The sequence below is a fragment of the Onychostruthus taczanowskii genome, unplaced genomic scaffold, assembly GCF_017590055.1.
Source record: "Onychostruthus taczanowskii isolate IOZ18803 unplaced genomic scaffold, ASM1759005v1 scaffold89, whole genome shotgun sequence".
NCBI lineage: Eukaryota > Metazoa > Chordata > Aves > Passeriformes > Passeridae > Onychostruthus > Onychostruthus taczanowskii.
In genome coordinates, this window is record NW_024506882.1 from 1,255,361 (window position 1) to 1,276,602 (window position 21,242).

Below are 21,242 nucleotides of genomic sequence, written 5' to 3' on the forward strand. Positions count from 1 at the left end.
GTAATTAGGCAGGCTCATTTCTGAAGGCTATTTGTCTTCTATGTGTAAATAACACAGTGAATAGGAAATGAATTGCTGTAGTAAATATTGATTACACTGAGGTTTAAGCACATAAGGATCTTAGAACTATCTTTTTATATGGGTTATCCTGCAATTTCATTAAAGAAATGTGGTTTGAAATGCAGCACTAAGTGTATTTTATATAAAATATTTCTCTGCTTGAGTTAAACTTGTCTGTAAAGACCATCCAATAGCACATTTAGATGAAACATGTAATACAATACAGTGCCAGAATGCTCTTGCCTTACCTTACACTGAGTGCTCCTGATTTCATATCATGTTGAGTTTGAGAACATAAAAAAGCAATAATATTTGAAAAGAACAGTTGTCACTGTCTAACACTGCCTCCCTCACAACAGAGCTGTATAAGAAAATCTTAGAAACCACTCTGACTCCTGCTGGAATTGACACAGCCAAGCTCTACCCCATCCTGATGTCCTCAGGACTGCCCAGGGAGACCCTGGGGCAGATCTGGGCCCTGGCCAACCGCACCACACCCGGGAAGCTGACCAAGGAGGAGCTCTACTCCGTGCTGGCTATGATAGCAGTGACCTAGGTATGCAAGGGGGAGCTCTGCTCCCTGCTGGCCATAATAGCAGTGACTTAGGTATGCAAGGAGGAGCTCTCCTCCATGATAGCAGTGAGCCAGGTCTGCAAGGAGGAGCTCTCCTCCATGATAGCAGTGAGCCAGGTCTGCAAGGAGGAGCTCTCCTCCATGATAGCAGTGAGCCAGGTCTGCAAGGAGGAGCTCTCCTCCATGATAGCAGTGAGCCAGGTCTGCAAGGAGGAGCTCTCCTCCATGATAGCAGTGAGCCAGGTCTGCAAGGAGGAGCTCTCCTCCATGATAGCAGTGAGCCAGGTCTGCAAGGAGGAGCTCTCCTCCATGATAGCAGTGAGCCAGGTCTGCAAGGAGGAGCTCTCCTCCATGATAGCAGTGAGCCAGGTCTGCAAGGAGGAGCTCTCCTCCATGATAGCAGTGAGCCAGGTCTGCAAGGAGGAGCTCTCCTCCATGATAGCAGTGAGCCAGGTCTGCAAGGAGGAGCTCTCCTCCATGATAGCAGTGAGCCAGGTCTGCAAGGAGGAGCTCTCCTCCATGATAGCAGTGAGCCAGGTCTGCAAGGAGGAGCTCTCCTCCATGATAGCAGTGAGCCAGGTCTGCAAGGAGGAGCTCTCCTCCATGATAGCAGTGATCCAGGTGTGCAAGGAGGAGCTCTGCTCCATGACAGCAGTGACCCAGGTATGCAAGGAGGAGCTCTGCTCCATGACAGCAGTGACCCAGGTATGCAAGGAGGAGCTCTGCTCCATGACAGCAGTGACCCAGGTATGCAAGGAGGAGCTCTGCTCCATGACAGCAGTGACCCAGGTATGCAAGGAGGAGCTCTGCTCCATGACAGCAGTGACCCAGGTGTGCTCTCACCTGGCAGCCCCTGGGCAGCCTCTGGGCAGCTGCCTGGGACTGCTCATCTCCCCTAAAACACTGCTTGTGTTGGAGCCCAGTGGAGAAGCTGCTCTTGTGACTTCAGTGGGCAGTTGAATTTCGTTCAATTCATTGCTTCAATTTCATTCCTTACATTTCAGTTACTCTTTTCTTTAGTGTCGGCTGAAGTTCTTAGATATAGGTACAAAACTCATGTATGTATGTTTTTAATAGCAAATGGAACAAGTGACAGCACAAGAATACATGGCCTCTAGCTGTGCCAGGGGAGTTTCAGCTGGAACATGAGGAACAATTTATTAATGGAAAGGGTTATTGTGATTCAGCATTGGAAGGGGCTGCCCAGGGAGGTGTTGGAGTATCCATCCCTGGAGGTGTCCAAGGAAGGACAGTGCTCTGAGCTGGGTGAGAGGTGGGTCAAAGGATTAACTCAGTGGCCTTGGAGGCCTTTTCTTACCTCAGTAATTCTGTGCTGAATATAATTCACTCACATAGACCTTGATGGCACGTTTGGATGTCAGAGATTTCCTGGGAGCTTAACCAGTACCCTGCTCGTTGTTGGCTTCAGCACAAGGAGCTGCAGGCTGGCGCTGGGAGCACACTACACCCTTTGTTAGCACTGCACCTGTACCTAACCGTGCTCGTTGTCTCTGCAGAGAGGGATCCCTGCCGTGAGCCCTGACGTGCTGAACCAGTTTCCAGCCGCGCCCGTCCCCACCCTGTCCGGCTTCCCGGTGCCGCTGCCCGGCGGGGTGAGCCAGCCCCCGCTGCTGCCCGCGGCTGCCCCGGCCTCCGTGGGGCTGGGCATCGGGCCCTCCGTGATGGGCATGAGCATCCCGGCTCCAGCCCCGGCTCCAGCCCCCGCTTCCAGTGCGGCACAGCCTTCCGGAGCCTTCCTGCCCTCCTACCCGGCCGGCCAGGTGAGCTCCTCCCTGCCCGGAAACCCCCTTCCCTGCAGGGGAAATTAGCCTGGCACTTCCAAACTCGCATGGTGAGAACAGGTTTTAAATAAATGGTAAAAAGAGCCAGAGCTGAAATCCGGCATGTGACGTCTGTAAATGTGAAGTGCCAGTAAGGGCGTTCTTTTATTTTTGCAGTTCTTTCTGGTGGCATTAGGAGAGGTACAGAAGTGTTCTGTATTGCAAAGAGGATTTTAGTTGTAGTTAGGATTTTGTAATGCGCACAAAATGGAATTTCAGGTTAAACTGTACAGCAGACTCTAATAGCTGGTAAAATAGGAGTTCCAGGAGCAGCTGAGAACACTGAAAACCTTCCATTTACAAAGGTAAATCATGTGGGGGATGATTTTGCTGTTTGCAGACATGCTTCATCCTTCAGAAAATATTATTGTGGTGCTATTAATTTTAAATTATTCATTGATTTAAATTATTAATATTTGTCTTGTATTAAAAGATGACATGGCTACGATCAATAACACATTTATTGTGAAATAATGAACTGTTGTTCATTCCTGCTCCTGTAATCCTGTGTATGTTTGAACAGAGTGAGGTGCAGACAAAGTGGAAGTGCTGATGATGCTGGTGTTGAAAGGTTCTCTTCCTTCTTTTTTTCCCCTCTTAATCACACTGCTCAAGCTGCTTTCTTGCTGTATGACAGTTTGAAGAGCCAGCAGCATAGCAATTCATGTGTTGTTTGTAACTCAGGTAGTAAAACCAGAAGATGATGACTTCCAGGAGTTTCAGGATGCCTCAAAGTCTGGCTCCCTGGATGACTCCTTCACTGATTTCCAGGGGGAGGCAGCCAAAGCAGCCAGCTCACAGCACCGGAGCAGGTACCAGGTCCTTGGTGTTTCTGTCATTGCTCTGGCCAGTGCCTAAACTTTTGATACCTGACTGTAAATCTCAATTGAAACATGATTCAGACTCCAGCAATCCTGGCTTTCCCTTTGGGAGACAAGATGTAATTCCTGAGCAGGCAGGTTTTGTATAACAAAATAAATAAACATGTTTCCTCCCTTTGATAGTTCACAATCGACCTTTCAAGGTCTACAAAGACTACAGAATTTCAGCCTTCTTTCCTCTTTATGCACCTCCCAGGTGTCTGATTGTAGACAGACACATTTTCTGGGTAGGAATTGGCTGTTCTTAGTGGCAAACAGAGCTCTGAATTCCATGAGAGCCCTGATTACCAGGTGCTTCCTCAGCAGTGACATCAAAGGGGGATGCTCAGCCCAATTGTTCTCCTACCTATGGCAGATGGATTCTGTGTAAGAAATAGAATTTTGCTGATGGCACAGAAGTCCAGAATGTTTTGGTTTGGAAGGGACATTAAAGATAATCAGTTCCACCCCCCACCATGGGCCAGAGTCACCTTCCATTAAACCAAATTGCTCCAAACCCTGTCCAGCCTGGCCTTGGACACTCCCAGGGGTGTCAGTCAATGCCACGTGGGTCTGAAGATGCTGATTTAAGTAGATCTTGTGTTAGATGTCATTTTGCAGCTGAAGCTAATCTGTTACTGAAAGTTTTGACAGAAAACTGTTTGTTAATTGCACAATGGAAAGTAGAGGATCATAAAGAAATATTTCAGAAAATGATGTTTCTTTTTCACTGCAGCAGTTCTCTTTATTCAGTTGTGAAAGCGTTCAGTTTTGAACAAAACGTTACAATGAGCTATAATCTAATTGCTTATGGAGCTTTATTTAAAAAAAAAGCCATCTGTGGAGTACAGCTGATTAACCATTCCATTTGCCAAGATTGCATATCTAATAGCCTGCTTTGCAGGGATGGGAAATTTAATTATATTACCATAAGCTCTATTTTTTTTTGCCGTTGCACTGTCTGCCTGCAAGCACCACGGACCAGCATCAGCACATGTGTGCAAGTGCTTCGTTTGTGTGTTGCTTGTAGGCTGCTGATAAGGAGATTTAAATGGCTCTGGAAAGATTCTTGCTCCGGGCTGAAGAATGCAATAGAAATTCATTCAGGTTTCCAATGTGAACGACACAAACTGGAGGTAGAATGCATCATTCATATGTAAAGGATGTTGTTGTGTGGAGCTGCCAAGCTCTGATAACGGGGCTTGTGTGGAGGGCCAGCAAAGCTCTCTCCTAAATCTTCCAGCGTTTGCTAACAAGGTGTTAGGTTGTTGTGGCAGTTTTACTGGATAAAGTACAGTGTGTTTATGCAAAAAGGCTTGCTTGTGTAACTGTGCATTAATCCTTATTTTGCTGACTAGATACCTGCCTAAGCTCGCTGATTGGCGCTGACAGAAATTCAGAGTTATTATTTTCCTTCCTTTGAACAGTGATCCCACTTTATTATCTTAATTTTACAATATGTAATGAGATATAATCAGAATTAGATAAGCTGAAAGTATGGAGCTGTTAAAATCTCATGCAGTTTTAGCTCTTTACTGTATCTGGTTTTATCAGGGGGAATTTTCCTAGGGATGAATTAAGCAGGAGTGATTCTGATTCCTGGGGTGTGTCTGTGTGGTTGTTCTCTCCTGGGCTACGAATTCCTTGGTATAAATTTCTGGAGTGTTTTGTTCATGGTTTTGACAGAAATTAAAATCAAGAACGGTGTAAATTGACTTTGAACCAAAGAAATATGATTAGGTGAGATAAAGTGGGAATTTACCCAGCTGAGGTCACTTACATAGGGGCTGGATTAAACACTCATTAAGGCATAAGCTTAGGTTTAGGAACCAAATTGTGTAGCCATAATAAGAGACTCTTTTATTTAAAACCTGGAAATGCAGATTTCTTATGGATAAATTAAGGAACTTTGCTTTTATCTCTTTTGTTTTTAGTGTTCCTTCTTTACTAATGCCACTCCCAGGTACTAAGCCACTTTCACCAGCTGACAAATATGCTGTGTTTAAAGGAATGGCAGCTGAGAAGCCTTCTGAGAGTGCAGCTGCTTTTGGAGGTAAAAGGACAAATACACAAGCACTATGAGCAATTTATTGTACAGTTTCATATATCTTCTTTTTGGCATTGATAAGATATTCATATTTAAAAATCAGAGCAATTAATAGAACGTTTGCTGTATGAATTGATAATTTTGCTGTATGAATTGATAATTTTGCTGAATGAATTGATAATTTTGCTGTGTGAGTTGATAATTTCTCTGTGTAAATGTATTTCTTTTCTCCTCTTTAGATGGAGGGGACAAGTACAGCGCTTTCCGGGAATTAGAGCAACCAGCAGAAAGCAAATACTTGGGTAAGCACTGGGGCTTTCTTGGATTTTCATTATCATTTGTAGCATTTCTCTTTGAGCTGCAGAATTTCCATCTCTGCAATTCTAAAATAATGCTGCTGCTGCTTCTCTAAAAAACTTGGTAGGAAGTATTTTGTAAAAACAGGGCAATATCCTGTTGGAACAATGTGCTGATGGTATTTCTGGAAGGTTGGCATCTCTTCTGGGTGCTCCTGAGTTTTATTTTAAAGCAATGATGTGGTTGGAATTTGTTTTAAGTAAGGAGTCATTCATTTATGAAACCCCTGTGGTGTTTTGTGAGCTTCTCATGCTTGGAACCTCTTCAGGATTAAATGCTTGCAGTAAAATGAAATAATATTTGATCTCTTTCTGTACATGTTCTGTAATATAGAAAGTTGCTGTATTTACCTGCTGTCAAGGTCTGACCACTCTTAACCCTTTCACCAGCTTACATTTCTAATGGAAAAGTTTGCAATTCTTCAGTAAGTTTAGTTTGCTGTGCTGTTGCAGTTTTGATTAATGAGTAGCAACTTCAGGAATATTTATATTGTTACTGAGCCAAATGAATTGATTTGGAGGGGAGGGAGAATGGAATAAAAGGTCAGGTGTAGTTGTGGTCCTTTACTGCCATTACTAAGAATATTCTTTTAAATCTTGGTTAAACTGATTTAAAGTGTGACACTGTGGTAGCTTAACAATTAAATGCTAGTGGTGTGTTTCTAAAACAGAAAAAAATCTATTTATTGGACACTTGTCTTAAAGTAAACATCAATACTTTAAAATTACAAGTAGTCCAAGTATGTCCATGCTGGTGAATGGGTTAAACAATGTTTTCATGTTCAAAAGAGGAAAGTTATAATTCAGCACACCAAAATATTGAATGTAAATTCAATGAAAACATTCTTACCTCAGGCTGGTTTTGTCTCAGCCATCTGGTGATCCCCCCTGAAAAAGCTGCAATATTTCAGAGGGAGGAATTGCTTCCATAAAAAGCAAATACTGTATTGGTATAAGTGAAATTCAAAATTACATTCATTGTTTGGCAAACACGAAGAGGATGAGGTGGGGAGAAGAACTTGCATGGAAGCCAAATAAGGCAGTATTGATCTCCTTCTGAATCCATTTGTCATGGTGTGTTTTGATATTAACTCAGTGTAAAGGGAGTTTAATATGACTTTGAGGCTATTTGAGAGAATTAGGTGTTTGCTGGAGTGAAAAGTAGAATCACTGCCCTTGACACTTGTGTGGCTCACGGGAGTTGAGTTTGCAGTTCTGTGTGCACCCCGAGGTCTTCCATTTAAACAGTTTGCCTAAAACCTTCTGCCACTGCATGGAATAATTTGCTTGCTTGCGTGGTGTGAACATGCTGTGTTTGTTGTGCAGGGTTTAATTGTTGTTTTTCTCCCTGTTTTCATTCCCAGGAGAGAACCTTGCAGAGTTCAAGCCCACAGGATCCGACGATGGTTTCACAGATTTCAAAACCGCTGACAGCATCTCCCCCTTAGAGCCACCCTCCAAAGACAAAACCTTCCCTGCACCCTTCCCTCCTCTGCCTGCTCAGCCAAAACAGCCAACACAAGCCAAGCCCCCTTTGAATCTGGCAGACTTGGAGCTCTTTTCCTCTCCTGGAGAAAACAAGCAGCCATCCTTCCCACCTGCATTTAACACCTCAAAACCGGGCTCCTTCCCCCCCCCACCCCTTCCATCCGCCTCTGCCCAGCCAGCACCCAGCAAAACTTCAAGCTTAGCTGATGACTTTGGAGAGTTCAACCTCTTTGGGGAATTTTCTAACGGCGCATCAGCCGGCGGACAAGATGACTTTGCAGATTTTATGGCTTTCAACAACAGCGCGGGGTTTTCCGAACAAAAACCTGACGACAAATACGACTCCCTCAAGCAGGAGGCCAGCCCTGCTGCTCAGGCTGGCTCCTCGGGCAGCACGGTGACGGGTGGGCAGAGCTCTGCCACCACTGCTACGCCCACCAAGTACGACATCTTCAAGCAGCTGTCCCTGGAGGGCTCTGGAGCGGGCTTCGAGGAGGCCAAGGACAGCGCGCTCTCCTCGGTCAAGAGCGACGATGACTTTGCTGACTTCCACTCCAACAAGTTTTCTTCCAGCGGCGCCGAGAAGTCTCTGGTGGACAAAGTGGCAGCTTTCAAGCAGGCCAAAGAAGACTCGGCTTCGGTGAAATCCCTGGATCTGCCTTCCATCGGCGGCAGCAGCGTGGGCAAGGAGGACTCCGAAGACGCGCTGTCTGTTCAGTTTGACATGAAACTGGCTGATGTGGGAGGAGATCTTAAGCATGTCATGTCTGATAGCTCTTTGGATTTGCCAACAGTTAGTGGCCAGCATCCACCAGCAGCAGGTGAGGAACTGGTTAGATTGCTCTGGTAACGTAGGTGGTGCAGATTCCGTGTTCTCTGTGCTCAATTACAGTATTATGCACTCGTCTTTCAGTAGTGGAAGACTCCTCAGTGTGTGTCCCCGCCAGCCACGGCCCCTCAGCAGGGCACTCTTTAGTTTTTTGTCTTAGAAGACTATAAATAGAACTAGCTGGAACAGTTTGAACTCCAGGCCAGTTTATTTTTGAGATTTAACATCATCATACTGGTACCTGTTCCCTATTGGCACTTAAGGGACTCGAGTGGGAAATATTTCAGTGCACAGTGTCATTCCATTTGTACCAGCAAGATGATGGCAGAGTCTCACTTGAGTCTCTTGTTTTCCACAAAGCATTGGCCTGGGGACTTCCCCACTGGCGCTTCCCAAGGGTCACTAATTGGGGCTGTTAATGAGAAGCTGACAAATCACCAACACCAGTGTGTTCCCCTTACAGTGGGGCTCAGTCTGGGTGGGCAGGATTTTGCAGGACTGCAGTTGTAGAGCATTTCACACACCTTCCAGTGTTAAATCCCTCGTGGAAATCATTGTGCCAAGGGGCTGCAAGTGCTGGTCTCACGATTGGGAGCTCTTGGACCTAAATTTAAACCATGGGACTTTCACTTTATCCTTATCAGGTTTCCACCTTCTTTAATTTCCCTTTATGACAACATTCCTGAGGGAGTGAACTGACCATCTCTGACCTGAACACATATCATAAAACAAATTTCCCAAGTGTCCTGCTTTTTCTTTTCATATATACATAGGAGATAAGCTGTAGTTAAATGTTCTGTGGCCTTCAACAACATGGGAACTATTACTGTGTTCTAGGACAAGTTTTATGCAGTCAAAGGCTTTTCTGAACAGGGGGAACATACAAACTGTAAATGTAAAAGCTCTTACTGCAAGAATTGGTTATTTCCACATGAAATATTTCTTCCATTTTTTGCAGATATGGGTAGAGAAAAGATATACAGTACTGTAATTTTGCATTCTATGATATTTTTAAGTAGGGGAGAGAATTAAGTCGGCAACTTCGATGTGGAAGATACTCTCTAACAGGGTACAAATATCAGGAATAATTTATTAGCAAAGACATTTAATTTTCATATTGCTGCTTGGGAAAACTCCAAGTTGAGTGAGCTGTCAAAACGTAGCACCAACAGTGTATTCTTGAATGTTTACTTTGGGTTTGAAAGCACTTTTTCCTAATATTTTTCTAGCCTCTTTTGGTGGTAGTTTGACTTCTGTAGCTCTTTACAGGACGTGTGATTTTGCCACAGCAATCCGTGATGAATAATTGCTGTTTGTGGCAGGAAAGCCTCTTCTTTTTGGTTTGTTTAAAGGGGTTAGCCCTTCATGTGCTTGTTGCTAAACTTTTGAACTCTGAAGTATTAATTAGAAGCTATTTTTATTAAACTTAAGTCTGTATTCTCCTATGGTGCCAAGTTAGGTGTTATTCCAAAAGGGAGAGTTTTGCTCCATTTAACTGTTTGGATTTGGTGGCAGGATGTGCTCTGGACCCTGCTACAAACACTCCTGTGCTCATGTGTTCCTTTCTGTGTGTTTGCATTTCAAGCTGTGAACTGCTGATGGTCAAGTCCTTTATTTATTTTTTTTCCTTTTTTTCAGTTTACATGAAGTTAAAAAGCAGATTTTTTTTTTATTTTTTCCCTCACCGTTTCCTTCCATCTGTAAATGTCAGAAAGGGACAGTATCCCTTTGTCACCTCCCTGCTGGGAAATGGAAGGTTGTCCCTGTGCAGGCCCTGTGTCACATCTGCAGGGGAGCAGCAGCAGGACAGAGGTGCACAGGGATGGTCTGACTTGGTGACGTGCCCACACAGAGCTGTTTGTCCCTGGGCTGTGAGCTTTGACATTTGTAGCTTCCAGGTATGGGCAGGTAGGTGCTGGGAATTAGGGAGAAATCCTTGCTTCCCCTGCCAGGGCCCTGTTGTCTCTTGAGGGATGAAAGGTTTCCAGGTTTTCTCTCTCCAAAGGGGATACAGCCTCTTCAAGCTCTGCTCTTGACTCTCTGTGTGGAAGGTAGATGATTCTAATGTTCCCTGATTTCTCCTGCATTTACTCCATAACCCTTTGAGCACTGGCTGCATGCTGTTAGTTTGAACCAGGCTGCTTCTTTTGTGACACCAAATTTCTGTTCCCCTCCGAGCTGAGAGCATTTGAATGGGCACCTGCTCCTGTGGGGTGAACCTGATTTGTTCTTCCTGCCAAAGGTTGCAGCCAGAGGAGCCCTGCCCCAGGCACCCTCAAAGGGTTATCTGCTGCACTGACACACCTGTAAAATACCTTTTTCTTTGGCATTACTGGAGATTCTCTGTATATTTTAATCAACTTCAGGTTTTTTTTGCTGCTTTTTCTAATGTCTGATTTCAACTAAACATTTCCTGTGTGAATGTGCCTTTTCAGATCTGCTTTGATATCTCTCTTCTGCAAGTATTGACCTGCATGCTTTTCTCTGATACCGCCCTTCCGAGCTCCTCTGTATCACTATCTTTTGTGATCTGTAAGTCCTGCTGTGTTAATAAATATTATCTTGGCATATTTTGAAAACGTGGGGGTGTGTGTGATTTGTTGCAAACTAGCAATGTATCTCTTCTTCCTGAAAAACACAGAGTTGAAGGTTCTGGTATCCCCTTAAGCTGGTGGGTGCCTGTCTCTTGCAGAGCAGGGTGTGGGTGAGCTTCCTTCTCCTCTTCCAACGCTTTGACCTCGCTCCCTGTGACCTCCTGAATCTTTACATATCAGCCTAAATCATATTTTTCCAAAGATCTGTGTTTGAGAGGGATGGAGTGGAGGAAATGTGTGGTGGCAGGGTTGTTTCTGTGACTTGGCACTGAAAAACTGTGTTGCTGTCTAGACTTTTATGAGTAGCAGCCCGCTCAATAATGTTCTGATATTTATTTACCTAATCCAGTGTGAGTTAACCAGAGCCCCAAAGTAAATTCTCCATTTGGGAAGTTCTACCTTTTAAATATTGAAACTTTCAAACATGGATGACAGCTGCAAATTTTTTGGCATGCAATTATGTCACTTCACATTCCTCCAGCTCCTGAGCCACCGACAGCTTGGGATTAGCATCAAATTAGGAGACAAGGAAAAAAGCTAAAAATAATTGAGATGTGGAATAGTTAAAATGTTGTGGGGTTTTGGAGTTGCCACAAGAACAGAAACCAGCCCAGAAAGCAGAATGTGGCTTTTCCTCTTTACACCAAACTGGAGAGGCTTTAAAAGGGGGAAAAAAGAAAAAGGGAGAAAAACATAACACCCCTCCTTGGTTCTGGAGATCCCAGGTCGTGCCCAGCCCTAAAGGTTTTTAAACCAAAGCTTTGAGCATAAAGCTGAGGCTAATTCTGCAGGGCTGGTGCAGTTTGTGTTTGTTGAGCCAGTCATTCCTGGAGGAGGCAGAGGAACGTTCATGACTGTAATTATGATGTTTTTGTCCAGACTGGACAGTCAGATTGACTCCCTTGCCCTCGTTTGGGTTACTTTTGCACACAGAAGAGCTTATCCACCCTGGTTTATCCCGGGAAGGCTCTGACAGGGAGGGTGTGGATGTGTTTGCCATGGCTTCCCAAGGGCCTCTGGGCTCCCAGTGTCAGCTCTGGGGTTTTATTCTGCTGTGAAACGTTGATCATTTCAAAATAATTAGCAAATCCTGTAATTCCACAAGGTTTGGAGCCTTTTCTCTCTTGTTTCCTTCATTTTCATTTATCTTACAGCACTCTTGATGGTTTCCACCTTTGCTACAGCCATTCTTTAGAGAAAGCAAAGGGAATAATTCCCTTTCTGTTAGCTGTTCCAGGCTTCCCCAGCTGGGAAACGGGCTGGGGATGTCTCAGGTTTGCTGCCAGGCATGGCACTGCCAGCAGCAGTGCATGGAGCTGTGTGCTGTGCAGCCTGCTGTCCCTTTCTGGGGAGCAGTGAGCAGGTGGAGCCTGTCCCTGTGCAGGTCCTGGGCTGCAGGGGATGTTCCCAGGGTAACAGCAGCCCTGGTGTCACCTGGGTCACCCCAACAACCAAAACGTGCCACCCCAGCTGGCTTTACAAATGAAATACAAAAACCTGAAAGTCTCCTCTGCTGGCTGGAATCCCCCAGGTTTATTCCAGTGTCCCTGAGTTGTCTTCCTCAGTTTTCTTCAGATAGTCACTAATGCTGTCAAGGGTTTTCCTTAAATGATTAAACTGTTGACATTGAGGCTCCAGCTTGTAATTTGCCTCCAGCCATAACTTAATCCTTGGTAGTTGAAATAAATTATTATAGTTGGCTCAAATCAGGGGTGGCAAGTTTTTCTTTAGATGAGATGAGACTGGGAAGCAATATTTTTAACTGTATTTCATCCTGCTGTGCATTCCTTGCAGCCAGTGCTTTCCCTTGCCTGGCTCCTGCAGGTGCACCTGCTCCCAGGTGATGATCAGGCACCTTGGACTTTGGGTTCCACATTCTTATTTTTCATACTTCTCACTAAATTGTTTTAGGACTGCTTGAACTGTTAACACTGACTCTGAATGCAGTGTTTTTCCAGAAATAAAAAATTCCTAGAAAAAGGTTTATTCACTGGAGTGATCCTTCTGGAATTATCAAAAAAAAAACCAAAAAAAACCAAAACCAAAAGTACAGAACTGAACCATTACATTTCACCTGAGCCCTGGCACCTCTTCTGATGTTCTGTGTCTGCCTGAGTTCACAGACAGAGAATCTTGACTCTTGGTTTGTGAATAATTAAACTATTGTTCTGCCTCCCCTGCCCTATTGATTGCAGGCCAGCTCAGGATTCCCCCTGGAGCTGCTGCTGCTCCTGCCTGAGCCTGAGCCAGGGCTGGATCAGCATCCTGCACCTCCAGGATGTGTTTGCAGCTCAGAATCTTAGCAGTTAGCACAGGAGTGGTTCCCAGCAGGATGTGGGTGTGCAGGTGCTGGTGGGATCAGCTCTGCTCCCTCTCTCTGGGACAGTGGTGAGGCTCAGATCTGTGCTGGGGTCTGAGCCAGCACAGCCTGAAGGGAAGCAGAGCTTGCCTGGTGGCTGGTGGTGTTTGCAGGATCCCAGGGTTAATGACAGCTGGCTCACGTGTTGGAGGTGCTTCTGGCTCTCTCTTTCTTGCAAAGCTTTCATTTCCCTCCTTCAGACAAAAACTTGAGAGCACAGGGTGTGTGGTGTGTGGTGCTAAATCACCAACCCCTCTGCTGCTCCTTTCACTCGGGTGATTCCATCTCTGTTCACCCTCTGCACATCCACACTTCCAGGGGCACTCGGAGATGTGTGAGCAGGGGGCTCAGCTCTGGCTTTGGGGTGCTGGCAGGACAAGGTGGCAGCTGCAGGAGGGGCTGGTGGATGACACGCTGTGTGGCTCAGGTTTTTCATCAGCCACGTGTGTGGGTCATGCCTGGGAAGCAGCCTGGAGCCTGGCCTGCTCTCCCCCTCCAGTGAGATGAATAAACCAAGGCAGAAATGGGTTGTTAGAATGGTTTCATCCTCGGGCTGCTGTGGCTGGAGTGGAGGAAAAGGAGAGCTGGGAATTCAGCTTGTTTTCCCTGTCAGAGCCCAGCGTGCCAGCCTGTTCATCCCTTGGTGTTCAGCACCAGGATCTCAGCCCCAGGGAGGCTCAGGGAAAACTTCCCATGGTCTGGTTTGCTGTTCCTGCAGCTGCCAGGCCCAGGCAATCCAAACTGACAGTTGTTCCTGCTGGAAAACAAATTGTTCCTGCTGGAAAACAAATGCCAGGAGTAGGGTAGGAGGGCTGGTTTGCTGGGATGGGGGGCTCATGCTCTAGTGCAAACTGCCCAGCCCTGGCTCCCTGTGCCTTTGGGGATCAGTGTCACTCTGGAGGTGACAGATCAGCAGGGTGGGAGCAGCCAGAGCCCCCTCTGATCTCACACCTGCCCCTGCCAGGGAGAAGAACCTATTGGCCCATGTAATCACCAGGTGGGTATAAATGTTTAGAGCTTTCTGCAAAATAATTGGATTTTCTCTAGATTTAGCTTTTACAAACTATTTATTCAGTTAAAACATGATCTCTGCAATATCCCTGTCAGTGCTGGCACCTGGAAGTTTGACGAGTCGGCCGTGCAGCACTGCAGGAGCCCTGATAAGCTCAAACAGGATTTCTAGGCTTTTTTAGATCCTTGCAGCACATTTTTACATGTTATTTGTATCAAAGCATGAATATGAAATTAAAGTGTATTAATACTTTATCAGAGGAATGGAAAAGCCAGGCCAGTCTCCTGTGTGGTTGGATTTGATAAGATGAAATAACGCATTAAAGGTGTTTGAGTTGTAACATTTATATTTTGATTGTAGATTCTGCAGCCAGAAAACTCAGCTGGTGATCTGTGCAGCCTGGACTGGCCAGAAACTCATTTTTTTGGGTTTTTTTTTAGTGTTTCTTCACTACCATAGCAGTATGGTGACTTTCAGCTTAAAATGTAAGGCGGCATTCAAAGGTCAAGGCTTACATTCATTGAGAAAGAATGAATTTTTGTATTCAGAAATTTTTGTATGAAACGCTCAGGTATTTTCCAGGTTATTTTTTGTGCAAACTCCAGCCGAAGCCTCAGCGCGACCGCAGTTCCCTGTGTTTGTCCTTGCAGTTCCTCCAGGCTCTCAGCGAGTCGTTCTTAGGCGGCGTGGAGAGTTCAGGGCTTTGAACTTCAGCTCCTAATTGTGGGGGTTTGTTTCAGATGTGGATGACTTAAAGGGTGGCCCGTTTGGAAGCTGTCACAGTGGCTCTGCAGTCAGCAGCCTGGCCAGCTACGACTGCTCCGGCTCCGACAGGGACGAAGGCCAGCAGGGCAAGCGGCTCTCGGCGAGCGGCTCCTCGGCGGCCACCGCCGTCCTCCAGAAGAAGGAGACCTTCTTTGGCAGCTCGGAAAACATCACCATGACGACGGTTTCCAAAGTGACAACCTTCTCCAGCGAGGATGCTCTGCAGGATGTTTCCTTCGCAGCCTTCGCCAACTTTAAGGAGTCGGGGCCGGTCTCCAGCGGTGCCGGCGACGACGACGTCGGGGATTTTGGGGACTTTGCCAGGCTTCCCTCGGAAGCTCAGGATGCAGCAGCGGCTGACACGGCCCTGGGCGCCGATTTCCTCGCTGGAGCCTCCTCTGAGCTGCGGAGAGAGGCCACGGACGACTTCGGAGAGTTCCAAAGTGAAAAACCAAAAATCAGCAAGTTCGACTTCTTGGTGGCCACTTCCCAAGGCAAGGTGAAATCCAGTGAGGAGATGATCAAGAGTGAGCTGGCCACCTTTGACCTGTCTGTGCAAGGTAAGCCTGCCCACCGTGGAGGAACCTCATGATGCATGTGCTCATCAAAGGCTGGTTCTCCTAATTGAATTATAAATTAGTTAATGGGGATTGTTCCAAAGGCTGCTGGAAAGGACCTGAATCTTCTCATTGATTTCTGTGGCATTTGGAGCAGGTCTTTTTCTACAAGGGAAATATTTGTTGGGCCAAAAACCTGTAAGAATTGAGGGACTTGGGGAGATCTGCAGCAGTCACTGAGTAAAGAGAAATATTTGTTCTTCTGGAGGAGCGGGACAACCCTTGCTGCCACTTCATTCATTTTAAATAGCCTGGGTCTTTCGAGTGAAGGAATAACTTTTTACAACCTGACTTTTTAGGGTCTCATAAGAGGAGCCTGAGCCTGGGGGACAGAGAAATCAGCCGTTCCTCCCCTCTGGCAGCCCTGGAGCAGCCGTTCAGGGACCGCTCGAACACGCTGAGCGAGAAGCCAGCCCTGCCCGTGATCAGGGACAAGTACAAGGACCTCACTGGGGAGGTGGAGGTAAGGAGCTCTCTGGAGCACACCTGGGCTGCCACTGCCATCAGGGGGCTTCTGTATCCCACTTTTTGGGGCTTTGCCTGCTTGAATGTGGGCGTGACTGTGAGATGTGTCCGGGTGCAGTCGGATGTTGTGAGTGGGACCTGGAAGTTTCTTCTCTCACATCTTCAAAGGGAAGTGGGAAAACACAGGATGTTGTCTGAAACACAGAATCACTTGACCTTGCAGCCTAAGCTTTTGACTGGAAATGAGTTGCAGTTTAAATCTAATCCCAGCTTTGGCAGAGACAGTTTGCTTTGGGAAATGGCATCGCTTTTTGGCTGTGTGTAGTTGTTTCTTTTGCTCATCCTGAGAAGAGATGGGAGAAGGACTCAGATTAAATTCTGCTAATCCCCATTGCTAGAACAGCAGACTGTAACAAATGTGTCAAGAGGAGGTGTGTGCAATGAAACCTTTTACCCACCCTTATACATTTTCCTTTTGAAACTCATTCCCACTCCCAGAAATCAAATTTTAGAGTTCAGGTGCATAAAGAATCTTAAAAGAATGGGGAGAAATTAGGAACAGATCCATTAAAACTTCACACAGCTGATCTGCAAATAGTCTTTTGAACTACCTGTCTGCTGTGTGTCTGTTGTGTAGGAGAGAGGGAGAGAAATGTGTGTAGGAACAAGACTGAGCCTGTCCTTCTCTTTGCTCTAGGAGAGTGAGAGGTACGCCTACGAGTGGCAGAGGTGCCTGGAGAGTGCCCTGCAGGTGAGTGTGGCTGCTCCTCCTCCTCCAGATCCTTCCCTCCTCCCTGCAGGACCTGCCTCCCTCAGTGTTTGACACCAGCAGGCAGAGGAAGTGTGGGAATCAGCCCTGGGAGTTGCAGTTTTTAAACCAAAAGCTGCCACCTCCTCAGCTAAACACCCTACACTGATCTCCCTGTGCCTGGGGATTAGTTTGGCTTCTCCCTGAATATTCCAGCTCTCTGCTTAGGGGGTTGTTCTGTGTTTGGTGCCCAGTGTTGTGTGCTCAGGGCACTGGTACCAGAGCCTGGCTCTCAGGGCTGCCTGAGGGACAGAATTGTTGGTGTGCACTGCCCAGGGCCTGTTCATGTGCTGCTGTGAGATATTTCACAGCCAGATCAGTGCTCCTGAACATTTCTTCTTTGCATTTGAGTATTAGAGAGCCCAGACTGTGAATGCTCTTATTAAATTAGAAAGCAAGACATGCTCTTAAAACTCTTATTTTGGTAATGAAACTATTGGGGGGAATACATTAAGGTTTTAAATGTTCATACTTTCCCCTGATCTACTTAAGCAGGAGTGTATAAAACATGTGATGGAGTGTGGCAATCATTTCTTGTTTAATTTTTCTCCTTTTCTGAATAACAGCTTCTGCTGGGGGTAATCTTGTTTGTAATGATTATTTGAAGATAGAAACCCCATCATTTTATGAAATTCATTCCCACCAGGTCATAAAGAAAGCCAATGACACCTTAAATGGAATCAGCAGTTCATCTGTTTGCACTGAAGTTATCCAGTCTGCCCAAGGCATGGAATATTTACAGGGTATGTTTTCATTTTCCACTTTACAGTGCTTTACACTGAAAGTTCTTCCCTAAAAACCAGGAATACAGAATCACTCTTCCCCAGATGGCATTATTTGAAATCCTAATTTTTGCCTGCCTCTGAATAATAAATGTAACTTCAAATAAATGCCAAATTATTTGGCAAATAAATGTAACTCCAGCTTTGAACTGCCCCCCCCTCCTGTGCCACTCTGCTTTTGCCATTTCTGAGTTCAGGGCTGGGGCTCCAGTGCATTCTCTGCTTCCCTCTTTTACATCCACAGGGGTTGTTGAAGTCTACAGAGTGACAAAGAGGGTGGAGCTGGGCATCAAAGCAACTGCTGTGTGCAGTGAGAAGCTGCAGCAGCTGCTGAAGGATATTGATAAAGTGTGGAACAACCTGATCAGCTTCATGTCCCTGGCTGCTCTGACGGTAAGACCCAAATAAGCTGCCTGGTTGCTAAAACAAATGTCATAATTTTATTTAAAGAGGCTTTGTTGCGTGTGCTGAGTTGACTGTTTGTGTTTCTTGTCTTGGAGAATGGAAATGAACTTATTTGTGAAAGCCAGTTTAAACCCCTCTGAGAAAACTGCTATTTATGCACAGACAGGATGTTGTTTTACTTGGTACCTCAGGGATTGAGGTGATGTCCTGGGTGTCTGTGGGCATCTCCAGTAAGGCAAATTTAATAAAATCCAAATAAGCCATTTTACAAAGCCAGAATGACAGGGACACGTCTTGTTTTTTTAATATCCCTGCAATTGGCTTTAATGCTCACAATTCCATAACACACAGTGGAGCAACACAGGAACAACTGAACTGTTTTCCCTTCTCTCTGCATTTGGAAATGCCCGAGTTTGTTTTGGTTCCTGCCACAGACTAAACAGCTTTTCCTGCTCTGCACTGCCAGGAAAAGCTCCCAGACAGGCTGGTAGGAGCTGGAGAGCTTTGGGCATGGCTGGGTGAGGGACACAGGCAGGGATGGTGTGAGGGAGCCCCTCTGGAGCAGGAGCATCCCTTGGGAAGGGTCTGCAGAGGAGCTGGGGTAGAGAGGGGCACAGAACAGACATGAATAGAAAGCAGGAAAACCACCCTGACATTAAATACCTGGTGGGGTTTGTGTTGCAGGAGATACAATGTGCAAAATCACTTCCTTTAACCAGGACAAACTCATCATTTTAGGGAATCCCCCATTTTTGTGTGCTTTCTACTGAGTGACACAGTGGATGGATCCCTCTGTGCCTGTCCAAGGAGCCTTCAGGATCAGCACACCCCCCAGCATCACTGAGCACATCATCACCATGGGGAGGCTTCCTCAGAGATTTTTAATCTGTGGCTTCCTCCTTGCACTGCAGCTGTGGCCACAAAAGGTTTTTTCCTTCCCAATGAACACTCATTTATAGGCAAGGCTTGGAATTCTTGGATTCTGCTTGAAATGCCCATCTGCAGCTCACTGTCATTCCCTGCAAGGCAGGTATTATGAGTGATCAGTCCCTTTTTACACACCTTTTGCACATTCTGAACCTCCCCAGGTGTTTTGGTGATGCACAGAGCCTGCCATCCAAGGAAATTGATATCCTCAGCATTTTCCTGCCTGGCAGAGGAAGTTGCTAGGCCTGGATTCACCTGTTTGAGCTCTGGCATTGCTGAGAGGAGCAATCCCAGGAGCTGTCAGGATCCTTTCCTAATTCAAACAGGTGGATTAAAATACAGTTGCTAAAGTGCTTTTCCTTGGAAGATTACAGGGATTACTGCAAGTCCAGAGCCTGGCCCTGTTCTCTGAGCCACAGCAGCTCCTGGCTCGTGCTGCAGCTGCAGCAGTGACTTCTCACCTGCACACAGAGTCCAGCTGAATTTACACAAACCTGTGTAAATTCCTGTGGCTCCTGCAATTCTCCACATCACCCCTGACCTTGCCTCTCTTCCCCACGGGGTTCACTGGGAGGGGTGGAAGCCCCACCTCTGCTGTTACAGGATCCTAAGTGGTGCAGAAATGCCAATTAACTGCAGAGCAGGATCCCAGCTCCCGGGCATGCTCTTGGAAAGGTTAATTTCATCTTTTAAAGGATTTTGTTACAAGGTAATTTTATGCACAGCCTTGTGGTTTTTCCGCAGCAAATTGCAGGATGACCTTGTCATTTGCTTCACTCGTGCATTTGGTAAACAAATATCAGAGTGCCTTTATTAATTTGATTGATCTGCTTAGAGATTAAGGGGTGTTTTTTTCAGGATTCCAGTTACTCTCCAGCCATTCAGCAGGGCAGTGTGAGCAGCACACCCACAGTGTGCATTAAGACACACATGGCCTGGGATCCCACAGTTTTTGGGATGCAAGCTTCTTGCATTTCTAGTCATTGCTTTTATTTGCATTACTGTCTTCAGTGCAAAATTTGAACAGTTTTATGTCATCTTTATGCAGTGTTTTAATTGATCATTCATCCTGTGGCTGAAATGTGAGATTGAGTCCTGGAAAAGTGACCACAATAATTTGTTATTTACAGGTTTATTCTCCCACCCTTTGCCTGTCTTTAACCTGAGCATGTGTGTGGCTGCTGGCCTGAATTCCATGGTTTGGTTAACCTTAACATCCCATTTTGTACTGCTCTGCCATATTGTAGGTTCAAAAAAAAGCCCAAAAAGAGACAACCAGGTGCCCTTTTTTGCTGAGGCAACACCAGGGATCCAGGGGAATGAACCCTGCAGCAGCCACTCCCTAGGGAGAGCTCCCTCCACAGCTGCACAAACCCCTGCAGATCCTCTGTTTGCCTTCCCCCAGCTCCCAGTGCTCCTTCCCCTCTGGATGTGGGAATGTGCAGCTCAAGAATTCCTTCCTTTGTAGCTGAGGCCTTTCTGAAGACTTGGAGTGTTGGAAATGGGTGGAGATGGCAAACCCACCCTGACAGCTCTGTCAGTTGTCACCCTGCCATGCCACGGGACACGCTGGCTCTTGGTGCTCAGTCATTTTTATTGTGATGTCTGAAACCTTCCCAGGCACTGAAAATGCCTGAAAGTTCCTGTCTGCTTTCTTCAGCCAGATGAAAACTCCCTGGATTTCTCTTCCTGCATGCTGCGCCCCGGGATTAAAAACGCCCAGGACCTTGCCTGTGGAGTGTGTCTCCTAAACGTGGACTCCAGAAGCAAAGTAAGTGTGTGCTGCTGGAACTCCTTCTGAATTTACACTTTGGGCTTCCATTTGTAGAATCCCAGACTGGTTTGGGTTGGAAGGGACCTTAAAAAGCCCCCCCAGTGCCACCCCTGCCATGGGCAGGGACACCTCCCACTGTCCCAGGCTGCCCAGCCTGGCCCTGGGCACCAATGCCAGGGTGCATTGAAAAATAAAATTCCTGGTTATAATTTGTAAACTCTGACCTGTAGCTGGATCTCAGTAAAATCCTATAATGGAATGTCCAGTGTTCCTTGGGCTTTGGTGTGACACAGCTGTGGAGAAAGGGTTGAGTTTAATTGTTCCTAATGGGCAAGAAACTGGCATACTGAGATTTAAAAATACATACTTTTTTAACAAATAAAAAATTTTTAATGACTTTTCTTTATGAAATGGCTCACCAGAGGGGACTGTTGCCACTAGCAGAGCTGGGAGGGCCTCCCAGGACATGTGCAGAGCTGTGCCAGCCAGTTCAAACTAGAGGCACTTTTCCTGACTTTTTTTTGGTTTCAACGTTATTTCAGAAAGAAGAGAAACCTGTGGAAGAACTTCCCAAAAAAGTATGAACCTGTAAAAAACATTCTTTCTAGACTCATTCTTCTTGAGTGTGGAAGGCTGAGCTGCTGATGGGCTCTCAGCTGTCATTTCAATTGTACCAATC

The 21,242-nt window shown here is 46.1% G+C and overlaps 1 protein-coding gene across 1 annotated transcript in view; it reads left to right on the forward strand.

The window, feature by feature from the left end:
* The window catches only part of SYNRG (synergin gamma), a 36,553-nt gene that overhangs the window by 11,299 nt on the left and 4,012 nt on the right, over nucleotides 1-21,242 (forward strand). The window contains 13 exon segments of the mRNA XM_041425280.1: nucleotides 420-616; nucleotides 2,152-2,415; nucleotides 3,160-3,287; nucleotides 5,270-5,388; nucleotides 5,622-5,684; nucleotides 7,103-8,047; nucleotides 14,761-15,345; nucleotides 15,702-15,865; nucleotides 16,565-16,618; nucleotides 17,322-17,418; nucleotides 17,702-17,850; nucleotides 20,450-20,560; nucleotides 21,106-21,141. Of these exon segments, the coding sequence (XP_041281214.1) occupies nucleotides 420-616; nucleotides 2,152-2,415; nucleotides 3,160-3,287; nucleotides 5,270-5,388; nucleotides 5,622-5,684; nucleotides 7,103-8,047; nucleotides 14,761-15,345; nucleotides 15,702-15,865; nucleotides 16,565-16,618; nucleotides 17,322-17,418; nucleotides 17,702-17,850; nucleotides 20,450-20,560; nucleotides 21,106-21,141 (2,912 nt within the window).